This window comes from Nothoprocta perdicaria, unplaced genomic scaffold (genome assembly GCF_003342845.1).
Source record: "Nothoprocta perdicaria isolate Ctin4 unplaced genomic scaffold, notPer1 scaffold_232, whole genome shotgun sequence".
NCBI lineage: Eukaryota > Metazoa > Chordata > Aves > Tinamiformes > Tinamidae > Nothoprocta > Nothoprocta perdicaria.
In genome coordinates, this window is record NW_020455458.1 from 346,790 (window position 1) to 371,359 (window position 24,570).

The 24,570-nt window shown below is 36.7% G+C and overlaps 1 protein-coding gene across 3 annotated transcripts in view; it reads right to left on the reverse strand.

The window, feature by feature from the left end:
- The window catches only part of ATP13A3 (ATPase 13A3), a 43,247-nt gene that overhangs the window by 11,454 nt on the left and 7,223 nt on the right, over positions 1-24,570 (reverse strand). For all 3 annotated transcript variants that reach the window (XM_026039533.1, XM_026039531.1, XM_026039532.1), the window contains exons 2-23: positions 15,779-15,872; positions 15,268-15,441; positions 14,303-14,473; positions 13,925-13,995; positions 10,783-10,863; positions 10,356-10,425; positions 9,416-9,550; positions 8,738-8,810; positions 7,908-8,039; positions 7,457-7,636; positions 6,981-7,138; positions 6,109-6,297; positions 5,507-5,568; positions 4,778-4,928; positions 4,241-4,357; positions 3,337-3,354; positions 3,092-3,245; positions 2,866-2,986; positions 2,182-2,306; positions 1,049-1,227; positions 516-638; positions 351-430 (exon numbers count right to left, since the gene is read on the reverse strand). In XM_026039533.1, the coding sequence (XP_025895318.1) occupies positions 351-430; positions 516-638; positions 1,049-1,227; positions 2,182-2,306; positions 2,866-2,986; positions 3,092-3,245; positions 3,337-3,354; positions 4,241-4,357; positions 4,778-4,928; positions 5,507-5,568; positions 6,109-6,297; positions 6,981-7,138; positions 7,457-7,636; positions 7,908-8,039; positions 8,738-8,810; positions 9,416-9,550; positions 10,356-10,425; positions 10,783-10,863; positions 13,925-13,995; positions 14,303-14,473; positions 15,268-15,441; positions 15,779-15,872 (2,658 nt within the window). The remainder of the gene's footprint in view (positions 1-350; positions 431-515; positions 639-1,048; positions 1,228-2,181; positions 2,307-2,865; positions 2,987-3,091; positions 3,246-3,336; positions 3,355-4,240; positions 4,358-4,777; positions 4,929-5,506; positions 5,569-6,108; positions 6,298-6,980; positions 7,139-7,456; positions 7,637-7,907; positions 8,040-8,737; positions 8,811-9,415; positions 9,551-10,355; positions 10,426-10,782; positions 10,864-13,924; positions 13,996-14,302; positions 14,474-15,267; positions 15,442-15,778; positions 15,873-24,570) is intronic.

A 24,570-nucleotide genomic window follows, 5' to 3' on the forward strand; every position in this document is an offset into this window, starting at 1 on the left:
AGTTAACAATCTCAAAGTTCTGTTTGAGGCCCACAATCAACACACATGATATTAGACAAATTTCTGTCACTGTAATACTTCTTCAATAAGCACAGGGCATTTGTTTACTAAGCCAAATAACCAGATTTACAAACATGTTACTCAGTTTAGCTACTTATCACTTTAACTTTCATAAATTAAGAGACTCACAACTGACCAGCAGATGGTACTATTTGCATTTCAGTTTACCAACTCAAGAAAGCTTTTGTTTGGTGCAAGAGCTTATGGAATATAGAGAGAGATTTTTTCCTCACACACTGAACACCCTGTCAATCCCCACCTGCCCTTTACACAATTGAGCCCATACTTACTCTACATTCTGTAAAGCCTCCACCAGCTGAGTTTTCTGGTCAGGCGCCATGCGAGCAAACACAGTGCCATGCAATACAAGCTRGAAGAGAGAAAATTCTTACTTTTCATTGCAGGACAAATTCTGTTTATCACCAAAAGTGCCCACACTGAAGTAAACTGCTCACCTTGGGTACCAGGTCCTGGAAATGCTCCAAAATCACYGCAAATGACTTCCCATTCATTGCAAAATGGTATTTGGTCATCTGGAGATCYTCAAGGCTTTCATGGACCAACTTAACTGGAATATCCTATCATCAAAAGTGTTTTAATTCTCTACATGTAATATATTTAAATAAATATGGTGTAAGTTCAAAATAACTCTCAAAAGAGTATTTCCAGAGATAGCACACGAGTGTAGGCTTGGGAAAAACTTAATAAAAAACATAATACAATAAGCACATCTATGTGATTAGAAGAAAACATGGATTACCATGTTTCAGTTATAGCGTTTCAGAGCTAGAGAAGCCTTAAGACTCAAACAGCTAAATTTTTGCTAAAATTATCTTATGGCACACACCAAAGTTCAAAAAACATCCCTGAGTTATTCTATCAGTATACACTATTTTACTGTGAGAAAGTTAAATTAATTCCTTGATTTTTGATTTGCCAAGGTATTTAATAAAATAATGAAATATAGATATATATGTGCTCGAGTTACCTCTGAGTTTATGGCTGGTGATGAACTAGTGCATTTTGCGAGGGTATCTGCATAATGCCAGTTGATCCTGGCAGCCTGCCCATCTTTTGGAGGTAGTGCTTCAGCAATAATCACCTTATCCTGAGGTAGAATCATCCCACAGTCTCTGGCCACAGAGATAGCAGTTAACATGTTATCCCCTGTTAAACAATTGTGTTTAAAAAAGTTTCAATTAAAAAAGAATAAACAGCATGCATTGATATTCAACAGAAAGACATACTAACAAAGTCAGTTTTAAACTAAGACTGCCTAACTTAAGTGATACCTTCAGCACAAATCTACAGCAGTTTATTTTTAGGCCTGTAAACCCCTCCTACTGTACTAGCATCACTAGAAATCATGTTTGCTTCTTTCAATCCATCACAAAAATTTCTTATGACAAATTCTAGTATCTATTTAAAATCAGGCAGAAAGCATATGGCCATTTAAACTGCACTTTCTTGAAAGATGTGCATCATTCATCATGCCGGACCCACACCAAGTTTTATTACCAGCCAATCAACACATTCTTCCAATTACATCTGTGATTAAAACACACACACACACTGTATGGGAAACACTGAACATACCTGCATATAAATCTAGCCTTTCTCACGGGGGATATATAAAGTCTCTCTCATACACAGCCCACAATGCACCCTCAGGAGGTCACATCTAGTCCAATCTTCTGCTCAAMACAGGGTCAACTGAGATCAGGCCAGGACATTAATCCAGTCTGATCTTGAAAAACCTCAAGGTTTTCCATGCTCCAAATCCAATACAAAATAACTTATGCACTGGGCTGGAAAGAGGTACCTACAGAGCAGAATAAATCTACTACTCACTCCTGCCTACCCAGAGCACCTTTCAGCACAAAGGAAATAGATGGATATCCAAGTGACGTCCAAAGTTTTTCTCAACACTTTCTAAGCTATAAAGCAATACCTAACCTAAAAGCCATTCTATAATCCCATGTAAATGCTATGCCTCTTGCTATGCAGTTAAATCACGATCTACTGACACTAAAATTGTGCTTAATACTTCACTTATTCATCTAACTTAGACTAAAAAAGACATAGATTTTATTTTCAATATAGGTGTATTYACATGCTAACCTGTAACCATGACGGTGCGAATGTTGGCTTTATGTAAATCTTCAAGTACAGCAGGGGTTTCTTGCTTCAGCTTGTTTTGCATTATAATTAACCCCATAAAATCCATGTTGCTTTCAATAGCATCTCTGTTGAAAAAGCAGCAACAGAAACTTCAGAAAAATGGCCATTCTCACAATTACTAGTTGTAGCTTAAAAAGCCCAATTTTTCTGTTAACCAAAGTAGAGGAACATATTTTTAAATATGAAGAATGTGAAGAACTAGCTTTATAAAAGTTACCTCAGAAGATATCATTATTCTCATTAATTTATACTTCCTTCCTTTGTTTAACTTTAAAATAAAAATACAAAATTGTATGAAAAATGCTGTTTCCTCTCAATTACAACTGTCTTGTTTCTTCCAAAAGACCTCTTTCTACAAACAGTTGTGTTCTTACAAAATAAAGGTAACTCTTGAAAAAAATCCTCCAAAACTAACCGCAGAGCCATTTATTTTATTTATAACGCCCATCCAAAATTCCGTTTCCAAATTAGAATGCACAAATAAAGAATGCACAAGACTAGGTACATCAAGACAAAAGAAGATGAACAAAAGTTGTAAGTGACTTWAATGCAAATAAACAAGACAATTAATTCAAACCATAAAGCTTTAAAGTCTGTTACTTAATAAAGTGAAGTCATTTTTACCTATTAATAGTCTGAACTTTGTGCCATGTAAGCTTAGACTCCAATTTTCTGTGAGCAAGAGCAATAACTCGGAAGCCTTGCTTGGTGTATTCTTCCAGGACACTCTCAAAGTCAACAGGAACTTTAAAAAGAAAAATCAAGTTGAGAGTTACTAAAATTGTTCATATTGCAGCTTAGCTACATAAGCAGAGGGAAAGAAAGAGAAAAKATTACTTGTCTTCTTTACCTGTTTCCTGCTTACACAAGCTGGCAATCACCTCAGGGGCACCTTTCATGTAAGCATCCATTCTCTTCTCGCCCAGCACTCTAGCTATTACACACATGCGCTGTAAAACCGAAGAAAATGGAAACTGCCGCACAATTCCAATCTCATAACTGGTCTGCAGGACACGGGAGAAGAGGAAGAAGGTTACACTTGCATAAATGCTTAAAGATGCTTATGGGGATGTTTATGTAAAAAATCATACTTACTGAAAGCTCAAATAACTCCTAGAAAGGAAATAAAAAGAAGACATTAATCAGAAATCTTCATAAATCTTCATTTTGAATGTTATATAAGCAAAATATTGCATATAAACGTAGGCAGTCAGTCTAAAGTCACATTGCACTTAAAAATGAYTTCATAACTGAGTATTAATATACTTAACATCTTATACAAGACATTAAAAGTTGACTTTTAACACTATAAAGACATGAACAATGATAAAAATTGTAGCATTTTGTTACAGTCTATCTGTAAGACTTTTCTTGGTCTAATTTGTTTCAGTTTAGCCCATACAAATGAGTAACTTTGTTTCAGAACAAAGCCAAGATTACTGCATCCCAGCACAAAACAAGTCCTGTAGTTAGTTTCCAAAGCATTTAGCATGTCTCATCTCCTCCACAATAGTTACTGTTACACATATAATCACATTCTGAACAAGAAACAAGGGTCTATCCCATTGTGGAGGAACAGGGCACAGACAGCAAACAACCAACCTGCTGCACCCTCCTACCACCTTCCTTTTTGAAAATCTAGGCAACACAAACTGCAAGGTGAGCAGAAAAACACTTAAGTAGCATGGTAAGAATGTGGTAATGACACGAGCTTTAAAATGCCTAAGCTCAAAAAGCATTCCAAGACCTGACAACCAGTGTCATGGTAGCAATTGGCAGCAATCAATCTGGTTGTCTTAGAAGCGGCATCTACTGTACCACGACCCTCAGCAGAAGTTTGTTTTTTAAGAAAAAGAAATCGATCAATCAAAAAAACACTCCCACAAAGGAGTTCTGTTTCTGTTTGAATTATATCAGCGAGGGTCTTGGCACATGGTTAAAAATAAATTCATTATTTAAATTCAGATTTAATTCAAAGAATTGCTTTGAATTTTTATACCATTTCTTGATCTGTTGCCTGCTTGGATTCTGGAAAAGGCTGTTTTGAAGGGCGAACCACTGTTGGCATTATTCGATTATGAAGCGCTGTTTCTTCCTCGGTTGCTTCCTCTAAAATCTGTATTAAAAAATACATATTAAACATATAAGCAACTAAAGTAATACATTCATTAGCTAAGATTTTCTCATAATGTGACCGTCAGAAAAAAATACTCTAGAAGTCAGTCCAAGAGGTAATGACGTTTCTAAACAGGATTTCAGCAGTTAACATAAGACATGCTTAGCAATTTTAAACTTGTATTACATCCTTTGCCACGCACACTTCAACATCAGAAAGCAGTAAATTCAATGTCCAAATTCTATTTTACAAATTGCTGCATCAAACACATTTTACAAAGTCCTTCATATCAAGGCTTCCTTTTTACAGTGACTCCTCACTTGAATTATCATAAGGGGTGTATCTTGTACATGACAGTGTGAGAAACTTCATATTACTGAACTTACAAATGTTACTTTTCTTAAAACAGTGAGCACTTACCCATCCTATTGCTTCAAACATCTTCAAATCAAGTGGGTCCCCAGAAAGCACCCCTTCAATTTTTGTAAGGGAATGACAAGTTGCCATGCAAGCAACAAACTCAGACTTCAGCAAGCTCTCACTGCAAGCCCTCTCTTCCGGCAAAAGGAAACTAAAACAATGAAGTTACAATATACTTAGCACTATAATTATTTATTATGAGCCAATTCAAACGGTTTGTTTAGATTAACAGAAGAAAATTGACTGCACGAGTCTCTTAACATGTATTTTCACACATCACAGAACGGACTAGGGCCCTGGGCTGGAACCTTCAGAAACAGTCACTGCTGCTTTTGGCTCCTTTGCAAATTCGGGGTTAATTCACTCGTTTAGATTTCCTTGCACAGAGGTCTCTTACCACCTTCTATGTGACAATTAGCTAAGCCATTTCATTTTAGCCACCCAGAGAATCATCATGTTAGACAGCAAAACTAAGTCAACATGCCAAATTTAAAGGACATCATTTCTGTGTTATGAACTTAATGCGATCTAAGACTTTGTGAACTAGATGTAACTGGTTAGACTGCTAGAAGAGTTACCAGCTATTACTTCTAAGCCATCTTTTCATTTGCATTTCTACAGCCAATTATGAATGCAAATGCTCAAGTCTGCACCAACTCTTCTATTCAACAGAAGCTGTTAAAGCATAAACAGGTCTGATATTTGCTATTAATATTCATTTATCCTTACCGAGCACTTTCCACCCTTTGAATTCCCCAGAGATCCAAGCCATCCTCAGTAAGCGTGCCAGTCTGAAAAACAGATCAAAGGTGATCAGTGCTAATTACTTATGTAATTAGGAATAGCAGTTGGAACATATGTACCAGAGAAATAATGCATTTAGTGTGGATACTTAAAATCTTAAATGAAATTCTAAGAGGGAAAGGAAATTTGATTCTAGAATTAGCTGAAAGAGAATGATTTGGGCTAGCGGCATTCATGTTTCTTAGCCAAAACAAGACCAAAGTAAACATATTTGACTCTACATTTGAAATAAATGAAAACAAGAAACAAATCTGACCTTAAACACCAAATTTTCTAGAAGTCTCTGTGCAAAACAAAGCTTTTGTAGTCTCCTAATTCTTTGGGGTGCCACTAATACATTAAGACTTGCGGTCATAAGATAAAAAAGAGTATACTCTAAATTGAATTAATGGATGGCAAACACTGAAGATGTGAAGCTAACAGAACTGATATAACTTATACCAAGGTAATGAATTAGTTGCTACTCTTCAGATTTCTTTACTGCACACTCCACCTTCCAAGTACCAAAGTTTCAAAACGCAACCAACCTTATCAAAGCACACAAGATTTAATTGGCCACAAATATTGATTCTCTGCGGGCTGATGCAGAAGATGCCAATTTTTTTCAATCGTTTCTGTGCATAAACGATGCCAGCAGTCATAGCAGCAGGGAGTGCTGGAGGCACTGTGATAGTGATGATGTCCAGAGACTCGATGATGATGGTATGAGCTGGAACCTGCAAAAAACAATCAAAGTTAATGAGCAAGAACTTGCTACCTGGAAAATTCACTGTCTCTCTGAAGGGCTACATCACAGGTAAAAGGTAAAAATCCCTTTCTCCAGCATGGCAGGTTCTGGAGTGCCCAGAATCTATCCACAATCTTCACTGACAAGCCACAACAACCCAGTCCTAATAAATTCATGGCCCATAAATAATTTTTTAAATCTTCCTCCTGCAAATACATTACCTAAGGAGTGACTAAATAACATATATAKAGAGAGAAAACGATGATATAGTTGTCAAATAGCTTCCCAATTTCTGTTTTTTTTACCTTCATCGTGGTTTACATTTTCCATACCCCATTTCCTCCAACCAGKCATCAGTTGCACAATACTTTTACACAAAATAAAAATCCAGAATTTGGTCAATGGAAATTGTGGCAATAAATTCATACTTCACTAAAACATACACATATTCTGCTTTTCTGTCTGATCTTACTCTCAGTAAGCTTTTTTCTCCAGCATAGACTGTCAATAAAGACAAGGAATCTTCACTTAGAAATCAAACATTTCCACATAATTGATGTGGAAATCATCAGATGTTTCTCAACATCTGAAGAAGTCTACTGAAAAATCACAGCCATCTCTTTTCTAAGATGAAGCAGTTGTGGACAAAAACACCATGAAATGCTAACATACCTCGTTTAAGATGCTGTTCACAACTGTGTAAAGAAAGCCAATGCCTGCTACCACTACCAGAGACAGCAGAAACAAATARGCATCTCTATAAAGTTTAAAATCAGTTGGCTTTGGATACAGTATGGAGCGAACAAGTTGTCCTTTAGCAGTGCTAAAGCCTGTAAATGAAAAAGAATATGTCATTTAAAGTATTAACAGCAGTATTAACTATTAGTATTTAGTAGTAATTTACTAGTAAAAGTGTTTCATTAAGACGGTTTTTCAATATCCAGTACCAGATAATTTGCAATGCTGTAATTAAGGTATTTTCAAAAGGTAAGTACAAGTGACACTTCTGTACTAGGGAAAAAACATATTCCCGATACAAAGCAATCCCTCGTCCACAGATGCAGTAAATACCCAAATGGTTTGGGCTGTAGAATTGCCTGTACAAAACTGGATGGTATGTTAAGGAGTAATAAACTTAAAATCTCTACCTGTTCTTACTACCAGAGCTTTGACCAATTCTCCGGTATAGAAACGGGTTTGGATTACGTTGGTTCCACAGAACAAAGTATGTCGTTTATGCACTTCTGGACTGTATATTTCATCTCCCATCGCTTTTGGATCTTCTGAGGGATTTGGTAGATTAATCTTTGTGACAGGAACACTTTCACCTTAAATAAATAAAAAGATTAAATCGCTAAGACTCTAAGATCAAATAAGAACAATCATTTCTCTTTGCAATTTGGGGACACTTCAGTAGAAAAACACAATCTCAGCTAGCACAGCAGCAGAGCTAAGGAGAGACCTGTTATCCTCAAAACTCACCAGATGCCTTCTCCAAATCCTAATTATTATTCTTCCCTTATTGTCCAATACAGATATTGTGCCTTGTACCCTAATATCACATTTTTAACTGCATAAAGAATATCAAATTTACTTTACCTGTTAACATACTTTCATTTACAATGCAAGTACCACTGAGGAGTACTGCATCACACGGCATAATTGTCCCATTAGATGGAATCAACATGATATCTCCAGGCACAAGGTCGGTGGAAAGGATTTCTTCTATTTCTGGGTGTTAAAACAGAAAAAACTTTACCTGAAAATCGCCACCATCTACAAAATCATATATAGAGTTTCACAGCTAAGATCCAAGCAGTGACAACTAAGATGTTGWTGCATTTTATTAGTAGTATTGTTAACAGTTGCTGTAAAGATACAAGAAAGCTATTGATAAATAGAAACTCAGTTCCACCACAGATTAAATCCACATCCTTCAGAGAATTTCAATTCTCGTAACACATGAAAGGAGTCAAGCTCACACAAAATATATTAATAGTTCTTTCAAGTCCAATATGAAGGCATGGGTAAAACACGCCTTTATGTTGGACAAGATAATTTCTCACACATCAGAGCTTGAACATCTTCAACTACAGTGGTATCCTGCTGATACCACAACAGGATCCACAAAGGAATCACCTTTCAGCCCTGCTGGGCACTAAGTTGTAATAAAAATAAATAAACAAAAAGGAGGGCAAATAAGAAAAACATCAACRGACAAGCAGACTCTTTTCCAGATCAAATGTAATACTGTCTAAAAAGATCTAGTAGAGTATTTCTAAACAGGTTATTCTCCAATCTCAATTCTACTTCAACTTTTCCTTTCCAGTCTCCTAATACAGTTATTTCAAGCTGATGAAGAAAGAAATGATGCTACCAGSTCTTGCACTTACTGAAGTTTAACCCTTCAAACCGCCTGTGTAATTTACCTTGATTTCCTCTGCAGACAGAAACTCTGACAATGCTGTGAGCTGCCACCATGTCATGTAACATAACATATTGCTGCACAGAAGAGAAAACAGTTCATTATTTAAAAGCATAGCTTGTCTAGGCACACATTATAATTCTGCATCATATAACTATGTAAACATATATACACATGTGTGCATACACACAACACATAAGCTTCTTTACTAAGATTCTTTTACAACAAAATTACTTGAAAACATTCTCTTGAAAAATATTTAATAGAGAAAAGAAGTTTTGCAGTCAAAYAGTTTGTGCCAACCTGCTCAGGTTCCTACTCTCACATAACCTTCTGGGAACAAACATACACTGCCACATATATTTATAAAAATGTTTGTTCCTTAATTCACACAAATAAAGAYGAAAACTGAAATATTGGCATGAATTTGTGTGAGTTAAGTTAAAGTTTAAGCAAGGTGGTGTTTCTGTGAGGAGATGGGCAAAGCTACTGACTCAAAAACATGGAAAGATAGCAGAGCAGTCCCAAACAGGACTCTAGATCCAAATTCTTTCAACCTGAAGAGGGAGAACAAGAATTTACATGTAGACTTTTAAAAAATCTCTTAAAGATTTGTAGCCCATTTCTAATCAACATAAAACAGTAAATAATCTGAAAAGATGCATTTTTTCCTTGAACTTACCTTTCTAATGGTGTAGAGTGAGCTAACAATGGATATTACAGACATAATCACAATAGCTACTGCATAGTAGTGATATTCATCAGTGATCCATAATATTACACTGAACAACTGAAAAATGTAAAAAGGGTTGAGAACCTAGAAAAGTGACAGAATATTAGTTAGAATAGAAGGTAACATGCCATCTCAATCAGCATCATCTTCTTCCACAGAGGACAATTTCAGTTCCTTACAGATAAGTTTTCCCAAACTGATCTCTCTCTCTCACTCCCCCGCTCTCCCTCTCTTCCCTTCCTCAATCCTCCTCAAAAGCACAGTTCTTACAGAAGGGCCTACTTCTAAGGCTGCAACATTTTTCCCTACATTTCGGAGAATTATAGGAAGATTTGAAGCAACTTAAGTTATGATTCTTATTTTGGATGTCATTTTTAYTTCTCCTTAATAAATGCACTGACATCTCAAGTTCTTACACTGTAAGATCAGGTTGGAGGGCTTAGCTCAAAACATTGCACCACGTGTTATTACACCATGCAGATAACGAGTCAGTTATTCAAATCCATATGATACAAGGAAAACAGAACAGGTCAGACTGAGTATATGCAAGAATCTATTTGGTGCAGTGAATGTTACCAGGCATGTTCCCTGGGCCAATAATAGAACACAGTCAGCAACTGCATAGGCAACACACACAGATGCTCTCAAATAATTCTGGTATGTTCTCCACTGTCATTACTAAGGCAGCTGTGAACCCTTAGCTTGTAGCTAGGAAATCTCTCGAGTTTGGAGAAGCTAGAACTCTTTTTTGTAAGTCAAAATCATTTTGATTTACAGTGGTAGCTTCTGCAGGAAGGTTTCTTCATTTTACAGTTATTGCAGTCCAACAGACACTGTATTCAGAGTGCATTCTGATGATTTAATGCTCATTAATGATTAAAAATCTTACCTCCTTAATCAGAAGCTTAAAAACGGAAGGCACTTTCACAGCAATTTCGTTTACTCCATAGAATATTTTTCTGCATTAAGCAACATAAAAAAAAGGACACTTAAAACCTAACCATTTTGAACTAATTCCGTAAATATGAGAAAGTGTAAAGTATTATTTGACCTGCGACCCTTTTAATCATCACATTTATTGCGATGATGTGATGAAAAACAAATACATAAACCCCTTAGCATTGCATGCCTTATTTTTTGGTTTAGTTTTCAACAAAGACCCACATATTGACTTTTTTTTTYCCTGAGGACTGTTTAGCAGCTTTACAGTCTATGTAGCAATCACCTTTAATATTCTTCCATTTTTGATAAAACTTAAGATACACAGATTTAACTGTGCATGAAAACAACTTTTCTCTCAAATAGCATAGCATTACCTGTAATCATGCATTGCCTTTGTCAGTCCTGTGCTGTGTTCATTATGAATTGAAGAACAGAACGTAGACTCATCTAGCCCTCTTAAAAGAACAAAAAGAAAAGAGATCAATGGGTTATTTAAGAAACCTGGAATGTAAAATGGAGTATTCAGTAACTTGAGTATTCAGTGACAAGAAAAAGTTTAATTGCATAACATCGTATAGGATATGAATACAATGAATCCATATTTGTTTCAAATTATTTGTTTCATTCRCCTTTAACAAGTATTGGAAGCATTTTAATAGCACTAAAACTCCATTTATCAAATACCTCTATACAAAAGCTATTTGGTAGCAGCTTGCTATTAAAACTTGATTCATAAGCAGATACAATCTACATTTGAAGTACTTTCTTAGCATTGCAAAGCTATAACCTTTGTGCAACTCCTAGATGCTATGAAAATAAACACTATAATTTCGAAGGCTGACAAATAAGAGAACATTTGTTACAGTATTTTGCAGCTATGGGATTATTTTAGCTATGAACTCACTAACTTGGACATAGCCAATGTCCTGGCAATTCTTGACTGAACGAGCATGGACTTACAGTAATTCTCCRTTACTTTCCAAAAGGCTTTTATAGACGACATGACAAAACTAGTACTATTTTACACATTTCTTTTTTAAATTGGATATTTGTTAAGTCACCTGCTGAAAATGATTTAGAAATGGCCCAATGAAGAAAAAACATTTACCGTGCACAGTAAAAGTTATTTGCATTCATTACAACATGGGAAAAGAGCTAGGCAGTCTCCCCATTGCAAAGGCTAGGATCAAATTCCTGTCAAATTCTGCTCAAAGTATATAAAAACRGTATGCGAAAGGTTTAAAACCAGAAATTAGGCTCTGACCATACACTTGTGGGGCTCTGTGTTTTAGGTTTAATACAAGATTTCCCTAAACATATTTTAAGTTTAGGGGCTTTACGATATGCATTTAAATCATAAAGAAAGAACTTYAAGGAAAAGTTGTTGGGAGTTGTAGGAGGAGCTTTTCCTCTCTCTCTGTCCCCATTGATAAGTCAATTTTCATTTCYGCTACCCAAAAGAAGAGCTCCTAAAACTAAATGCTTACAGATATGCACACCTGGGTGATACTCATGCTAATGACATACTTTTAGTAGGATAAGGTTTTTTGTGTGTTATATTTGTGTGTTATATCAGTCCCTAACTGTACTGCTCAGCATAGGCCTTATCTCGCCCTCAACCTTAWTTCACTGTCTGATACAGACTCAGAGCTGCTTGCTACTCTATTCACTTTCCATTGTAGTATTTTTCCAAACTTTTCTTCTAATTTTCATCTGCAAGGGGRAAAAAAAAAAAAGAACTTTCAGTTCACAGAGAGAAGAGTTAGCATTAGCATCTCTCCACATGAGCGTTAGAACTGAATTCCCAAGGCCTTTCGGAAAATCCCTTTGTGCACAATAATTTATTACATRAAGTACTCATGAGCTCATTCAGATTCAGTTGATGCTAGTTAAAATAAAACAGACAAGCAGGGTCAAAGTTGCATCCCTTTCGGCCATATAAGCAAGGCAGATTTAATTTTAGAACAATTACACTTGTATTTCCTGTGTTTGAAACAGTGATCTTAATGTTGAAATATTATAAAAAGAACAATGAGCATGAACCTTAAGTTCTTATAACTGAGTTGCCCGGAAAAACTTAATTTACTTCCCTCTYGTATTATGATAAATCCTCACTTAGGTTTTAAAGCTATTTTGCCATTCAGATACTTGCATAATAATTCACAGCCCAAAGTGAATTGTGAAATTACCTTTGTGATGAAGCACTGTGCTTATGCTACAGAGTTTCTCTTTCCCTGTGCATTTTACTACTTKATTACATGACTCCCTCAAGTTTGTTTTATCAAAAAGTTAAACATTTTCACTTTTATTTGACCCTGTGCAAAAGTGACTTAGTCTTGCTCCAGTAACAGGTATGTCCCAGATATGGCCTTTTCTCCTCTTTCTTTCTCATCTTCTAAATACTGACTTCCCGCTCAGCTACAGTACCTGATTAAACAAGTGCTCAGGCTCAAAGGTTGCTAACACAAACAAGCAAAACTCTGGTATTTTAGCAGGAATGTGATTGACTACACGCTCACATAACTTCACAGACATATCTGAAATTTTTCAAGGGCTGATAACTCAGTCGAGTTGTCACAACAACATCAAAAGGCAGTTAAACACCGAACGTCAAAATTCAAGTCACTGTTTAGGGGGGAAAAAACAAGTTGTTTCTTAGCATTAAACATACTGATTCATATGAATATGCCCTATACCGGTTCTTAGTAAAAAGAGTTGTTTTTCCTTCATATTTTTTCAACTTCTCTGCAACAAATACTTTATTTGAACAAAGTGACAACCATCACTAATTGCACTCCTTTAATTCATGGGAGGTTTAACATCAAAAATGCACAACACTGAATTATTTACAGATGAACTGAGACATTTACACTCTCCCATGGGAAGGGCTTTCTATTTTTTAACTGCTGTATTATGAGCAGATAGTTTTGTCAAGTTACTGATACCTTCCCATACCACTTGCATATCCCTTTTTCAAAATAGAAAAAATATTTGCAAACTACATTCTCTTCTTAATGAACACTGGTCATTGATTCTGTTCCATCCTTAGTGCTTGGACTTCCATTTCCACTTGACTGTTCAATGCAGTGGACATTTAAGTTGAGAGGTTATAAATTTGATCCAAGCTTCCCATTTTAATAAGCATTTTTTCAGTCCTGTAGGAAGGTTTCACCAGTAGCACCAGAAAACAAAACTTCAGTCTTAAGGTCATGGACCTTATTTGCTGAATAAGACAAATAATACGCCTCTTGGCAACTGGTATTATCCACTAAAAGCTATTTTCCATACAGGTGAGAGATATGAGCCTAGGGACACTCGGTAAAGTTAGATTAACCCAAAAATTTTTTAGAAGTTGCATCAAGCTAAATCTTCATGCTTTCACCATGATTCAGAAAAAGATTCAATAAGCAAGAATTAATGATCAGGATGAGATAACATTTTCACAATTTTAGGCATGTTCTATTTCCAAATATGTAGTATGAAGTGTAATTCAAAAGGAAAAAAATATATACCTACCGTACAACATCAAAATTTTGAACTGAATCATTCCAGAAATACTTCACACTATGATGTGTGAAATAACGAATCTGCAAGGAAAGCAGACAGATATTAAACTGGTACTGCTTAAAACTTCTCTTCTGACTTAAGAAATTTTGAGCAATGACAGAAAATGAATTCAGAAGAAATATGTTGACAAGAAAACTACGTAACTTACATTTAAAATGATTTTTGAAGCATTACACAATTTCCTGGAAGACAAGCTACTGAGCAAAATATTTGTGCTCCACTCAAGGAGGCAGTTAGCCTTTCAGTCAATCTAAATCACAAGTACTGCGTTGAGTGTTCATAGTAGACACTATTTGCAGATGCTCTGAAAATAGCAGGTCTACTTACGGGCAAATATTTTTTCGAATCATTTTTATTCTCTTCTACAGAAGCTTCACAGAAGTGAACAGCATGGCCATTTGAAACCTTGTGTGTAATAGGTTTAGGGCTCTGTAAAGGATGGGCTCCCAAGGAAGGCATAACGCGGACCTTTGCACAAAACCATATCTTGAATTCATCCTTTAAAAGGGGAAAAAGATGTTAAAACAATGTTTAAACAGCATTTTATCGCAGTAGCTGTAGCAAGGTACCAGTAACAGATGACAGATGAGCAGGCTCAATACATACTTACAGAAAGTAGGTTCAAAATAGCATTTGTTACCCCAAGAACGCATTTCTTTCCACAATTACAATAGCTTTTCTACATTAGAAGATTTTAAAACAATGAACATTGATACATAACTTGGAAATCCTCAGTCCTTTGCAAAACATGGTATTTGTTCTGTAGTAGGAACTAGGTACTACTGTGCATGCAGCTAGCTGCATTCACCTCAAATAACTGAGCACTGAAGTGAGCACTGAATTGAGGTTATAAAGACCATAATCAGTAATTGCACACAACAAATGTGTAGGAAGAATATCATCTGAGATCAAGCCACACTTGCACTCAAGTTTCACATTAACTCAGCAACTTTAAGATTTTCTTTGCTGACCAAGAACAATCTGGGGAAGAAACCTGATACTTGGTGGTTCTTGTGTTATGTGAAAAATGTATATATTTTGTAGCTCAAGATGATATGGCAGTGTCTTTTCTTAAAATTTGAAAGCATTTTCTTTTCATCATGTCCTCTGCATACAGCTGTCAGCCTTCCCCTAGAGGYAGCAAAGCTATATACAGCACAGAGGAGCATAACTCTGCAGTGCAATAAGGTAAAAATCAATCCTTCTAGCAGGCAAGACCGTGTATTTTAGYGAAAAGCAAGAGGGAATAACTCTGGACTTGCAGAAGTGCCTTTTCCTATATACAGACTTACAGTTGTTCTCAGCAGAACCACTTCACAGTCTTTAAGCATTGTCCTCTTGCACGTTGCCTTCACACGCCACTTGGGCATCCAATAGAGGAGGAGGAGSAGGAAGCCTCCGGAACAGAGCACTCCTGCAGTAACCAGCACCAGCTTCCAACGGCACAGATGATAACCATAGATCTCCTGCAGGGACAGAGAAACATGCAATCCTCCTTGACAGCTCTGGTTCCAAAGTCATCATTAGGTTTTTACAGAGTACACTAGGCAAAGAGAGTAAAATTTCAAAGCCATTTTCTCTCTCTCACCCCTTTTCCTTTTTACAGGGAACAGGAGGCAAAGGCTYTGCAAAAGCTTGCAACAAAAGCATTCCCCTTCTCTGTACTCGGCTTCATAATACCAGGAGGGGGAAAAATACAAATATCAAGGATATTTTTACAAAACTACCATATCTAGGAACACACAAAAAAAGTGTTTTTTTTTTTTTTTTAACTGTAAGAAATTAGACAATAGCATTAATTACCATCTCATCCTCCTCTGCTTTATTCACAAACTTCTTTTCTTCCTTCTCCATGTTTAGTGTGATATGGAACTTCTCAATTTGAGATATGGAAGACCTTTAACAACACACAAATGAAAAATGAAGTAGAATTATTGATTTTATACTCAAGTCTTTCTTACGGTTTTTTGTTTATAAGTGCATGCATACACAAAATACAGTGACAACTTATTAGCCTTGGTGGAACCACAGCAAGGGTCTCAAGTTGTCAAAAATATCCTGCTGTTCAAAAGTTCACCTCCCAGAGCAAACAACATGAATTAAAAACATATTTTCTCCTGATCCAACTTCAATTCTAATTTTAACAAGCTCTAGCAAACAGCCATTGTACCACTGCTGTCTGAACGACAGAATTACAGTGAATTTCAGTGATTTACTTAGTCTCACAAAGAGTCAAGGAGAGCAAGGAACAAACTTAGACTTGCAGAAGTCTATYACTCCAGCCAGAAAGCCAGGCAGTATTTCTTTGCCAGATGCATATTTATAGTCCTTGGTTTACAGCATACTAGTGTCCAGTAGCAGCAAGCCAAAGAGCTGAGGTTATGATGATGGAAGACCAGAAAACTACTGCAGAAAGAGCACGCTTTGAAGAAGGGGAACTGGGACCTGGTACCATTTTAACTTGGTTATGTTCTACACGYAGCCAGCAGAGAGTTGCTAAAAATAGGTTTTAAATATACGTGAAGACCACACATTCCTATTGTTTCACACCATAAGAGTTTCAAAGAGATACTATTAGAAGCTATTTTCTCCACAAGGAAAGGCTTTGTGCACACAGTGAGAGGTACATCTCACCTTAGGAGACGAATGTGTGTACTGTAAGAGGAAAAAATARGATAATTTTAGAAAGATCACACAGTCTTCATGTACAAAGTCTGGTAGTTTTAAATTAAGACACACTGAACAGTCAACTAAAATCTTCTTTCCTTTCTTTTGCATTCTTCTGTTATTCAGCTTGGGTTAGTGGGTTTCTTTCCACAAAGTGACTGAGTCAGGTGTAGTTTCTCATTAAACTGAATAATATTTCCACAGGRTCACACATCACAGTCAAAATACAAAACAGCTGGTGTTTCTTGCCAAAGCAGGGATTCAGTGTCATTTACTGCACTAAGATGAGTGGCTCTTGCTTTTATTTGCTACATGTACATAGTATTTAAGTGCTCCTCAGATATGAAGGATTCACATTCATAGCACAGGTAGTAAAAAGGTTATAGTAATGGCTATTTTTCAGACAAGAAGTAGTCTCAAAAACTAAAGTGAAAGCCATGCACATAACTTCTCAGTTGCCCACTGAAGACTTGAGAGCAACTATTTAAAATACTTAGCATTAGGATTAAATTAGGATTAAAGGGCAACTGTCACCTACGACTTTGCTGTCATTAAGTTAACAACCCTTCCACAAACAGCAAAAGTTACTGTCCAACACTGCTTTTATGCTTAAGTTTTGTTCGCTGAGCTACTACTGTAATATCCAAGCAAACTCCAGTGTCAGAAAAGTAGGAAGCAGGCAAAAATTCAGTGCAAAAGAACTGTTCTTCCTCACTCGGACTAAGAATGAAATCACTCTCATGTTTAGAACAGCAAGAGAGTTAAGTATAAAGTAACAAATGGTATAGAGATGAGCTGAATAGTTTCCAGTTTGAAATACTTCCAAGAGAACTTTTGAATCGTAAGCTCAAGCAACAATTCTAACTTCAAAACAGCATGTCAAAATCAAGTGAAGCTGCATTTGCTACTTGCCTCAGTGCTTATGAAAAGGAAGGTGAAGCAGAGACAGTACCTGCAAYTCAGATTTCAGTCATGCTTTAGAGCCTATTTAAAAATCACAAATTAGATGGTAAGAACAAATGTCATTGCACAGACCTGTGGTTACATGCAGTGCTGTTAGTGACAAAAGAGTTGCATTTTATTCTGCATACTCGAGTAATATCTACTTCTTCATCTATCCTGACTAAACAACCAGGGTGACCAGCACTTTAACCAGAGTATTTACTGTCAATAAACATTTGTATCAACCAACCAAAAGCTGTAAGTAAATTCCTGGCACAGTTATTTAGAAAAATGTTATTGAAAAATGCAAGTAATCAGTAAACCTAGGGAGTTCTGCAAATCATAATCTGTAAGTACCACAAATTTATCTGAAATCAGTTTTCTAATTGTTGGCATAATTAAAACATTCCAGTTAAAAWTTTTCACTCTAAGTATTATTTGTTGGGATGTAAAGATATCATCTCACATTCTCTTAAAAATTTGTCCCAAGTCCATATCCCTTAAAACACCAATTTTTTTGCAGCATATTAGTTGCCACTTTATTCTTTCAGATTTTCAGTTTAACTGGCATTTGCTAATGATAATAGAAATCTTTCAAGGTCTGGAAAAAACTACAGCTACAAAAGAAGAAATGTTCAACAGTAACTGGATAATTTAAATATTAAGTTTCTTGGATGAAAGTGTTTTAACTTTGACAGCTCAGGTCCTGCATGTTTAAAGTAAAAACTACCAAGGCAATCATATGTTCATGCCTTTTTTTTTTTAAATAATACAGGAATAATTACTTTTATTCTTATCTTAACCCTCCCCTATTTTATTGCTTCCAGATATTTGAAAACCCACAAGGTAACTAAAAGTTTCTCTTACCAACAAGCAGCCTCRCAGGCGTCCTCTGCACTTGCTTTTGTTATCATGAGGTAGTGAGGCAGTTCTTAATAACGGACACCCTATCTACAAGGGAAGTCCTGACAAATGAACTATTTTGTCTGAAATCTAAAAAAAAAGTCTCCAAGGGCTTTTCAAACTGTTATCAAAAGATTAACATATCAAAGAAAGTTTGGCACCGCTCGGGATGTTTTTTTTTCTCCAGAGTGTAGGAACAATTGCAAACTGGAGCTGGACTAGCAGAGCTGCAGCTTCCAGGCATCAGGGCGCTGCTGCGGCTCCTGCTCACGCCACAACTGGCTTCCAAGAATCCTACACATAGTTTCAGCTCTGTGCACGAATCCTGGTATTACTGGCAGAGCTAAAAGCACATAAGCCTCTGACCAAACTCCTTTGAATTACAGCAGCATCACACTCGGTATTTTTATAAGACAGCAAAGTTTAAAGGTAGCAGGTAATGCACATGTCTCTCATTGTGAACATTTATAATTTATCATAGAGCATTGTGAAGTGATCAAGCATACCAAAATACAAGACTTTTGGAAAGTCTTTTTGCAGAAGAGAAATTCTACAAAGGAAAATGCAGTCACGGAAATACAAGTTGCTTTTCAGTCCAAGACAAGGATGGACAACTGCCACTGCTTTACTAAGACAACAAAAGGACCAAATGAAAGCTAAAACTATATGCTGAGCCACACGCAGGCAAGGGTCCAAATTTAAAGACCACATAGGTTTAGAAACTTAAACAGGAATCTTCCTGAGCTCCCCACATAATTTATTAAATAAATTGAGAACCCTCAGATCTAGAGGATCAAGAAAAAAAGGGAAAAGACTGATCTCTCTAGAGAAAAGTCATGATAGAGCACAGATATCTTTCTGAAACATAACGTAATATCTTAGTAAGTGGCCAGCTTGACTTTCGTAGGTCCAAAGGAATCCATTATTTCCAGCATTCTTAAAGGTTATTGAAATACATATTCTGTAGAATCGAGACACATCAAAAGCAATAGGGAAAGAAGAACAGTAACAGACAACAGTTATCGTATTATTTATTTTAAAAGGTCAAAGACTATAAATTAATTTCCAGAACTATTAGCAAAAAATATTCGCCATTAAGAGAGAATTCACAGCTTTGGAATTAAATATTAGGCTTCTACGCAGTCTGTTGTCATCACAAATCTCTCACATTTCTAAGCTAAAACAGAGGGTTTGGCAGAGGGTTCTGCACTCCTCCTGCAGGTCCAACTCCGAACGATGCTTTAGAAAAAATCTCTTAAAGCCTTTGGTTGAGGAAAATGGATGACAACAATTCACAAAATATCTCTGAATATTGAAGTGTATTTAAAATTTGAACATTAAAATGTCCTATACATATAAAGCAAAGTACTTTTTACGCATATACTAACAGTTAAAGCCAATGAAAATGCTTATTTTAATTCATGACAGAACTAAATAAAAATTACTCCAGAAAGATTAAAAAAATCTTTCCATACTAACCATATATTTCACAGCAGAAGACAAAACCCACACACCTGTTCTTGACCCAAGACTTCCTTCACTATCCTGCCAGCAAGTCGGCTTAGTCAACACTAAGATTTGGCAGCACAAACCACGCAAGGTTGCGCTCAGTACATGCTTTTCAACACACACGACCTGACAGCACCAGATGAGGGAATACACGGACAAAATGCTAAGGACTCCAAGGTGTGACACACGGGGAACTGCGGCGGGGCYGCTGCTGGTGCCTGAGGCCGCGCGCTAGGCCCCGACTGCGCCCGCCCTGACACCCAGAGCTAAAARCAGGTGATGGGAAGACCCCGGCAGGGCTGGAGACCGCATGCGCTGTGCCCATCGCACGTCTTAACTGAAATTCTGCAGATATTGTGCTTGGAAATGGGACTTTATGGCCATATTGCCAAATTTGACTTCAACATATCCTATATGAGCTTATGTGAGTTAATTTAAAATCACTGGAAAGCTTTCAGAATTTCTGATACGTATACACAATCCTACACCAAATTAAAGCAGCAAAGTGATTTTCTCTGAAAGACTTGAGTGGAGAAATCTACCCAGCAGGAATGGAACTTTTTGCCCCTTGGAGTATGACAGTATCTAGTGGCTACACTGCTAAGTACCAASCTAGTCACAGAATACACAATAAATGCTTGGACAGGACATACAGTCAAAAGAACTAAAGGAGAGCTTAAAAATCTTCCAGCTATACTTTGAAGGCAGTTAAAGTTATAATCTGCACTACAAACAAAGCTTAACACTTCAGTCAACTAACCAAGCTCTAACAATAAGAATGACATAATAGTTTAATGAATACATGGAAATTTTACAAGTACACGAGCTAAATTTTAACAAAGCCCTCCACTCAATACCTATTTTATCACTTCCCATCTTAAGCTTTCTCTTATAATGCAAGCTTTTGTTTCTGTGTTTAGGCCTAAGGAAGACCATTGTATCCAACAATCACCAAACCAAAATTGTATTTACATTTGTAAATTGTATTCTTTGTAAAGTATACTTTTTGCAGGCTGCAATAGCAATTGCAATGTTTATAGTAAAAAACATGCTACATTAAGGAAAGATAATTCTACATCTAACAATAAACTCAGGACTGTAACTTGTCATGATAACCAAGTTGCACGGCCAATACTGTGCTCCTAACTCACTTTCTAACCTGTCTTCACATCTTCACTTTCAAACCATTAAAATTTGTTCCTGATACAATTAAGTCCACATGGAAGGTATATCAGAAGAGAATCTCAGGAAACATTCCAGGCTAGTTAAGCTCTTTATCACCTAACCTTCTTGGAATATCATTTATGTTACTTCAAGTAGCAGATATTTTTATTAATAAAAGTTTCCAATGGCTAAATTGAGCATCCAAAAGTGAAAACGGTCAACACCTTGTCACTCGCAGGCACAGAAACACAGTCCTTCCTTGTCTCCTTTTTAGATTTCTGGACCTTTCTCCTGACTGTCACAAGGTAAAGGAGGTCTCTGTCCCACAGCCTGGGAACCCAATAAAGCATACGTTTATTTTACATGCTTATTGCTTCTTCCCTATTTTGGAAGGCATTTTGGACTAGACATTTGGGTTAGAACTCACAGACTTTGACAAGAGGTACAATGAAAAGTTTTATTTATTCTTGGGAGAGAAAGTTAAAGTGCCTTAAATATCCCTAGAAAGACGTGGCACCATTTAACTCCGCTTCAGCCTTTAATAAACGAGTACTGAAACTGTATCCAAAAAGAGGAGGAAGCTCCTTGTTTTCCATGGAGCATGAACTGTAGTCAGTCCTTCTACTCCAGTTAAATAACCAAGACTATTATGGGGAGATGATGGAGATGGCAGAGGTGCTCCTTCCCAGCACCACCAGCACTCCAAGTACCACGCAGAACTGGGAGCCAGAAGACCCAGATCCAGCAACAATGGGTCCTTTCAAGGAAGCATTTCCCCTCYGGGGCTGTGCCAAGAGCCCAGCCTTTCCTGTGGGGCTGCCGCCTTATTGTGCAACGCGGAGTATCTGCTTCCTGGGATATACTTGCTTTTGTGGTATGGATGCTCAGTGAAGTGAGGCAATGACTTCCCCCAGCCTCTTCCTTCAAAATTCTGCAAAAATATTCTTAAGGTTAACATAAGAACACYAGAATCAAGACTCTGCCGGCCTACAAGTAGCTCACCAAGACAAAGAGGTTAATCACAAGAGCTGAAGTTTCCTCTGAAAGACAGTTCAGGCTYGTTCCTTCAACATACAGGTTGCACATAGGTATGAGTACAGCATTTTCCAGAGAACATTATAAGGGATCAAAATTGCTTTTAAAAGTTTGGCTATGTAAATGTTAAATGTACACACACTGTATCTTCCATATCAKCACCAAATTATGTCTACTTTTAGAAGTTTTGCAAGAAGTCAAGATACAAAAGTGCAATTACTAAATTCCAGAACTTAAGYCTGTTTAATAGTTGATTCAATGTATGTTTTTAAAAGATGAAATCAAAAATTAATACATACCTGAAGTTTGTACCACATTCACTTTAGCTTGATCAGAAATACTTGATGGAAAGAATGTCTTACGCATACAWCAGCTCTCCAATCAATATAAACACTATATTACATATACACAGTGAACTCCATTCACTATATTGTATGAGAGAAACTRTTAAAAGCTTTTCTTTAAATAAATCTTGACAAAGTTCAAAGGTTGTATCAAAGATTTTAACATCATTAAGGTATCTGTCAAGAGGGACAGCTTGTATTTGTCTTGTTTAAAATGTAATAACTGAAATAAGTCTCATTATTTAATGTAAAAAGCCTGTTAAACAGGTTTCACCATGAAATTAGGCTAGTGAGGCTGATAAAACTCTTATGCACAAGAACTTACATGACCTGGCAGCTTAGCTTCTTAAATTGACTGATATACCTCAAAAACATAAAAGATGAGAAAACTGAAAGGAGAAAATCAGACACTATGTCTATGCATGTAAGCTGACCAGCAAGTATAGGACTAATGTTTAATGCCCAATTCCTTCATGTCTAAATTTAAACTACAGTCCGTGTCCACCTAGCYGCTCTATGTGGGTCATTCAGAACAGTCCTACAAATCCTAGAGTGTTCTAAGTGTTTGAGCTATTTAGCAAACTATTATCCCTTACAGAAGGGCTTCTACAATCAGTGACATTAACTCATAGCAGCCCACTAGAACACACTCCATCAACGCCTTTAAATAGTGCAGACTAAGCGATCCTTTGGAGTGTTGTGTATCTCTTGGGAGCAAATTCTATAGCATCAGCAGGGCAAGACATCTGTGAAATAGAAGCAAATTATGACAAACTGACACTTGATCTCCTTGTAACAACTGCAATCTGCTCAGCACTTGAGGCTGGCAGTCAGTAAGGGTTTTCAGATCACCTGCAGAACTACTGCTTTCAGTAAGCAGTAGTTTTCTATTACCACACTGCTTATATTTAAATTTTATCCAGTCTGCTTACTGAAAAGGAGAAAATCTCCTTAKCAATCATGTTTGGAGTAATACTGATGTTTGCTATTTCAATTAATTTTTTTAGATATACATTCATTTTCTGCATAAAAACTTTCTTCATAAGAGGACTATTATGACAGAATATGTCTTCACTGCCATAATTAATGGCTAACATTAAGCTTATTTAAAACAAGACTGAAACRTTGTAATTTAGCATATTGAATGTAGCTAGGCGTACTCTTTCCTCATTGTGGACCTCACTAACTGGAATACTATCCCAGCTACCAAATATTCAGAAATAACTTCTTTTCAGATATCTCTAGTCCTGATGCTCAACTTGCATTTCCCCCATCTGCCTTGCTTTTTCAGAAGCAGTAGGTCAGACTAGAGGTAGGTTTTAAAAATACCATAATAGCTGCCACATTGGCCAAACCTGAAATGTATAGGTAGCTTTTACTCTCTACCTTTTGGGGAAAAAGGTAACTCAAGAGTGAAAAGCACAGCTGAGGACCAACAGAAGGCAAGAACAGCCCTGGAAGAGCAGCTCAAATGCCGATTTATTCCAGCATCTAGAAGAGAGTCGTTGATCTAATCCCRCGGGAAGACTAGCACAATTATAACTTCCCCATAGACGCTCCTTGATTACAGTGACTTGCAATTCAAGGGTTTCCTGAGCCAAATGCTACACCTTCTCATCTCATGCTCCTGAAGGACTTTTTCTTAAATACTTTCTGGACACATTTTAAATGTGCCAGGATCCTGCAGCAAGGAATTCCACAGTTCACAGGGAAGAATTTTTGCTTATTTTGTGCCATCTAGTTTCAGCCAAAGCCTCCTAATTCTTATATTTGAAAGGCAGAAGTTATTCATTATTTACCCCTTCCTTGCCACCTGTAACTTCTTTTTTTCTTTTAAATAAACCRCTCTATTATATGGATGTCTACAAGCCCATTCAGACCTATATTTAATATACTACCACACTTTGAAAATGAGGAAACATGAACCTAACTAAAACAAATCAGGAACCCTGATTTCAGGTGAGCATAGAAATCCTCTGAAAGAGGTGAGCCTAACAATAAAACACAGTCCAGGTATCTAGCAAAGATAAG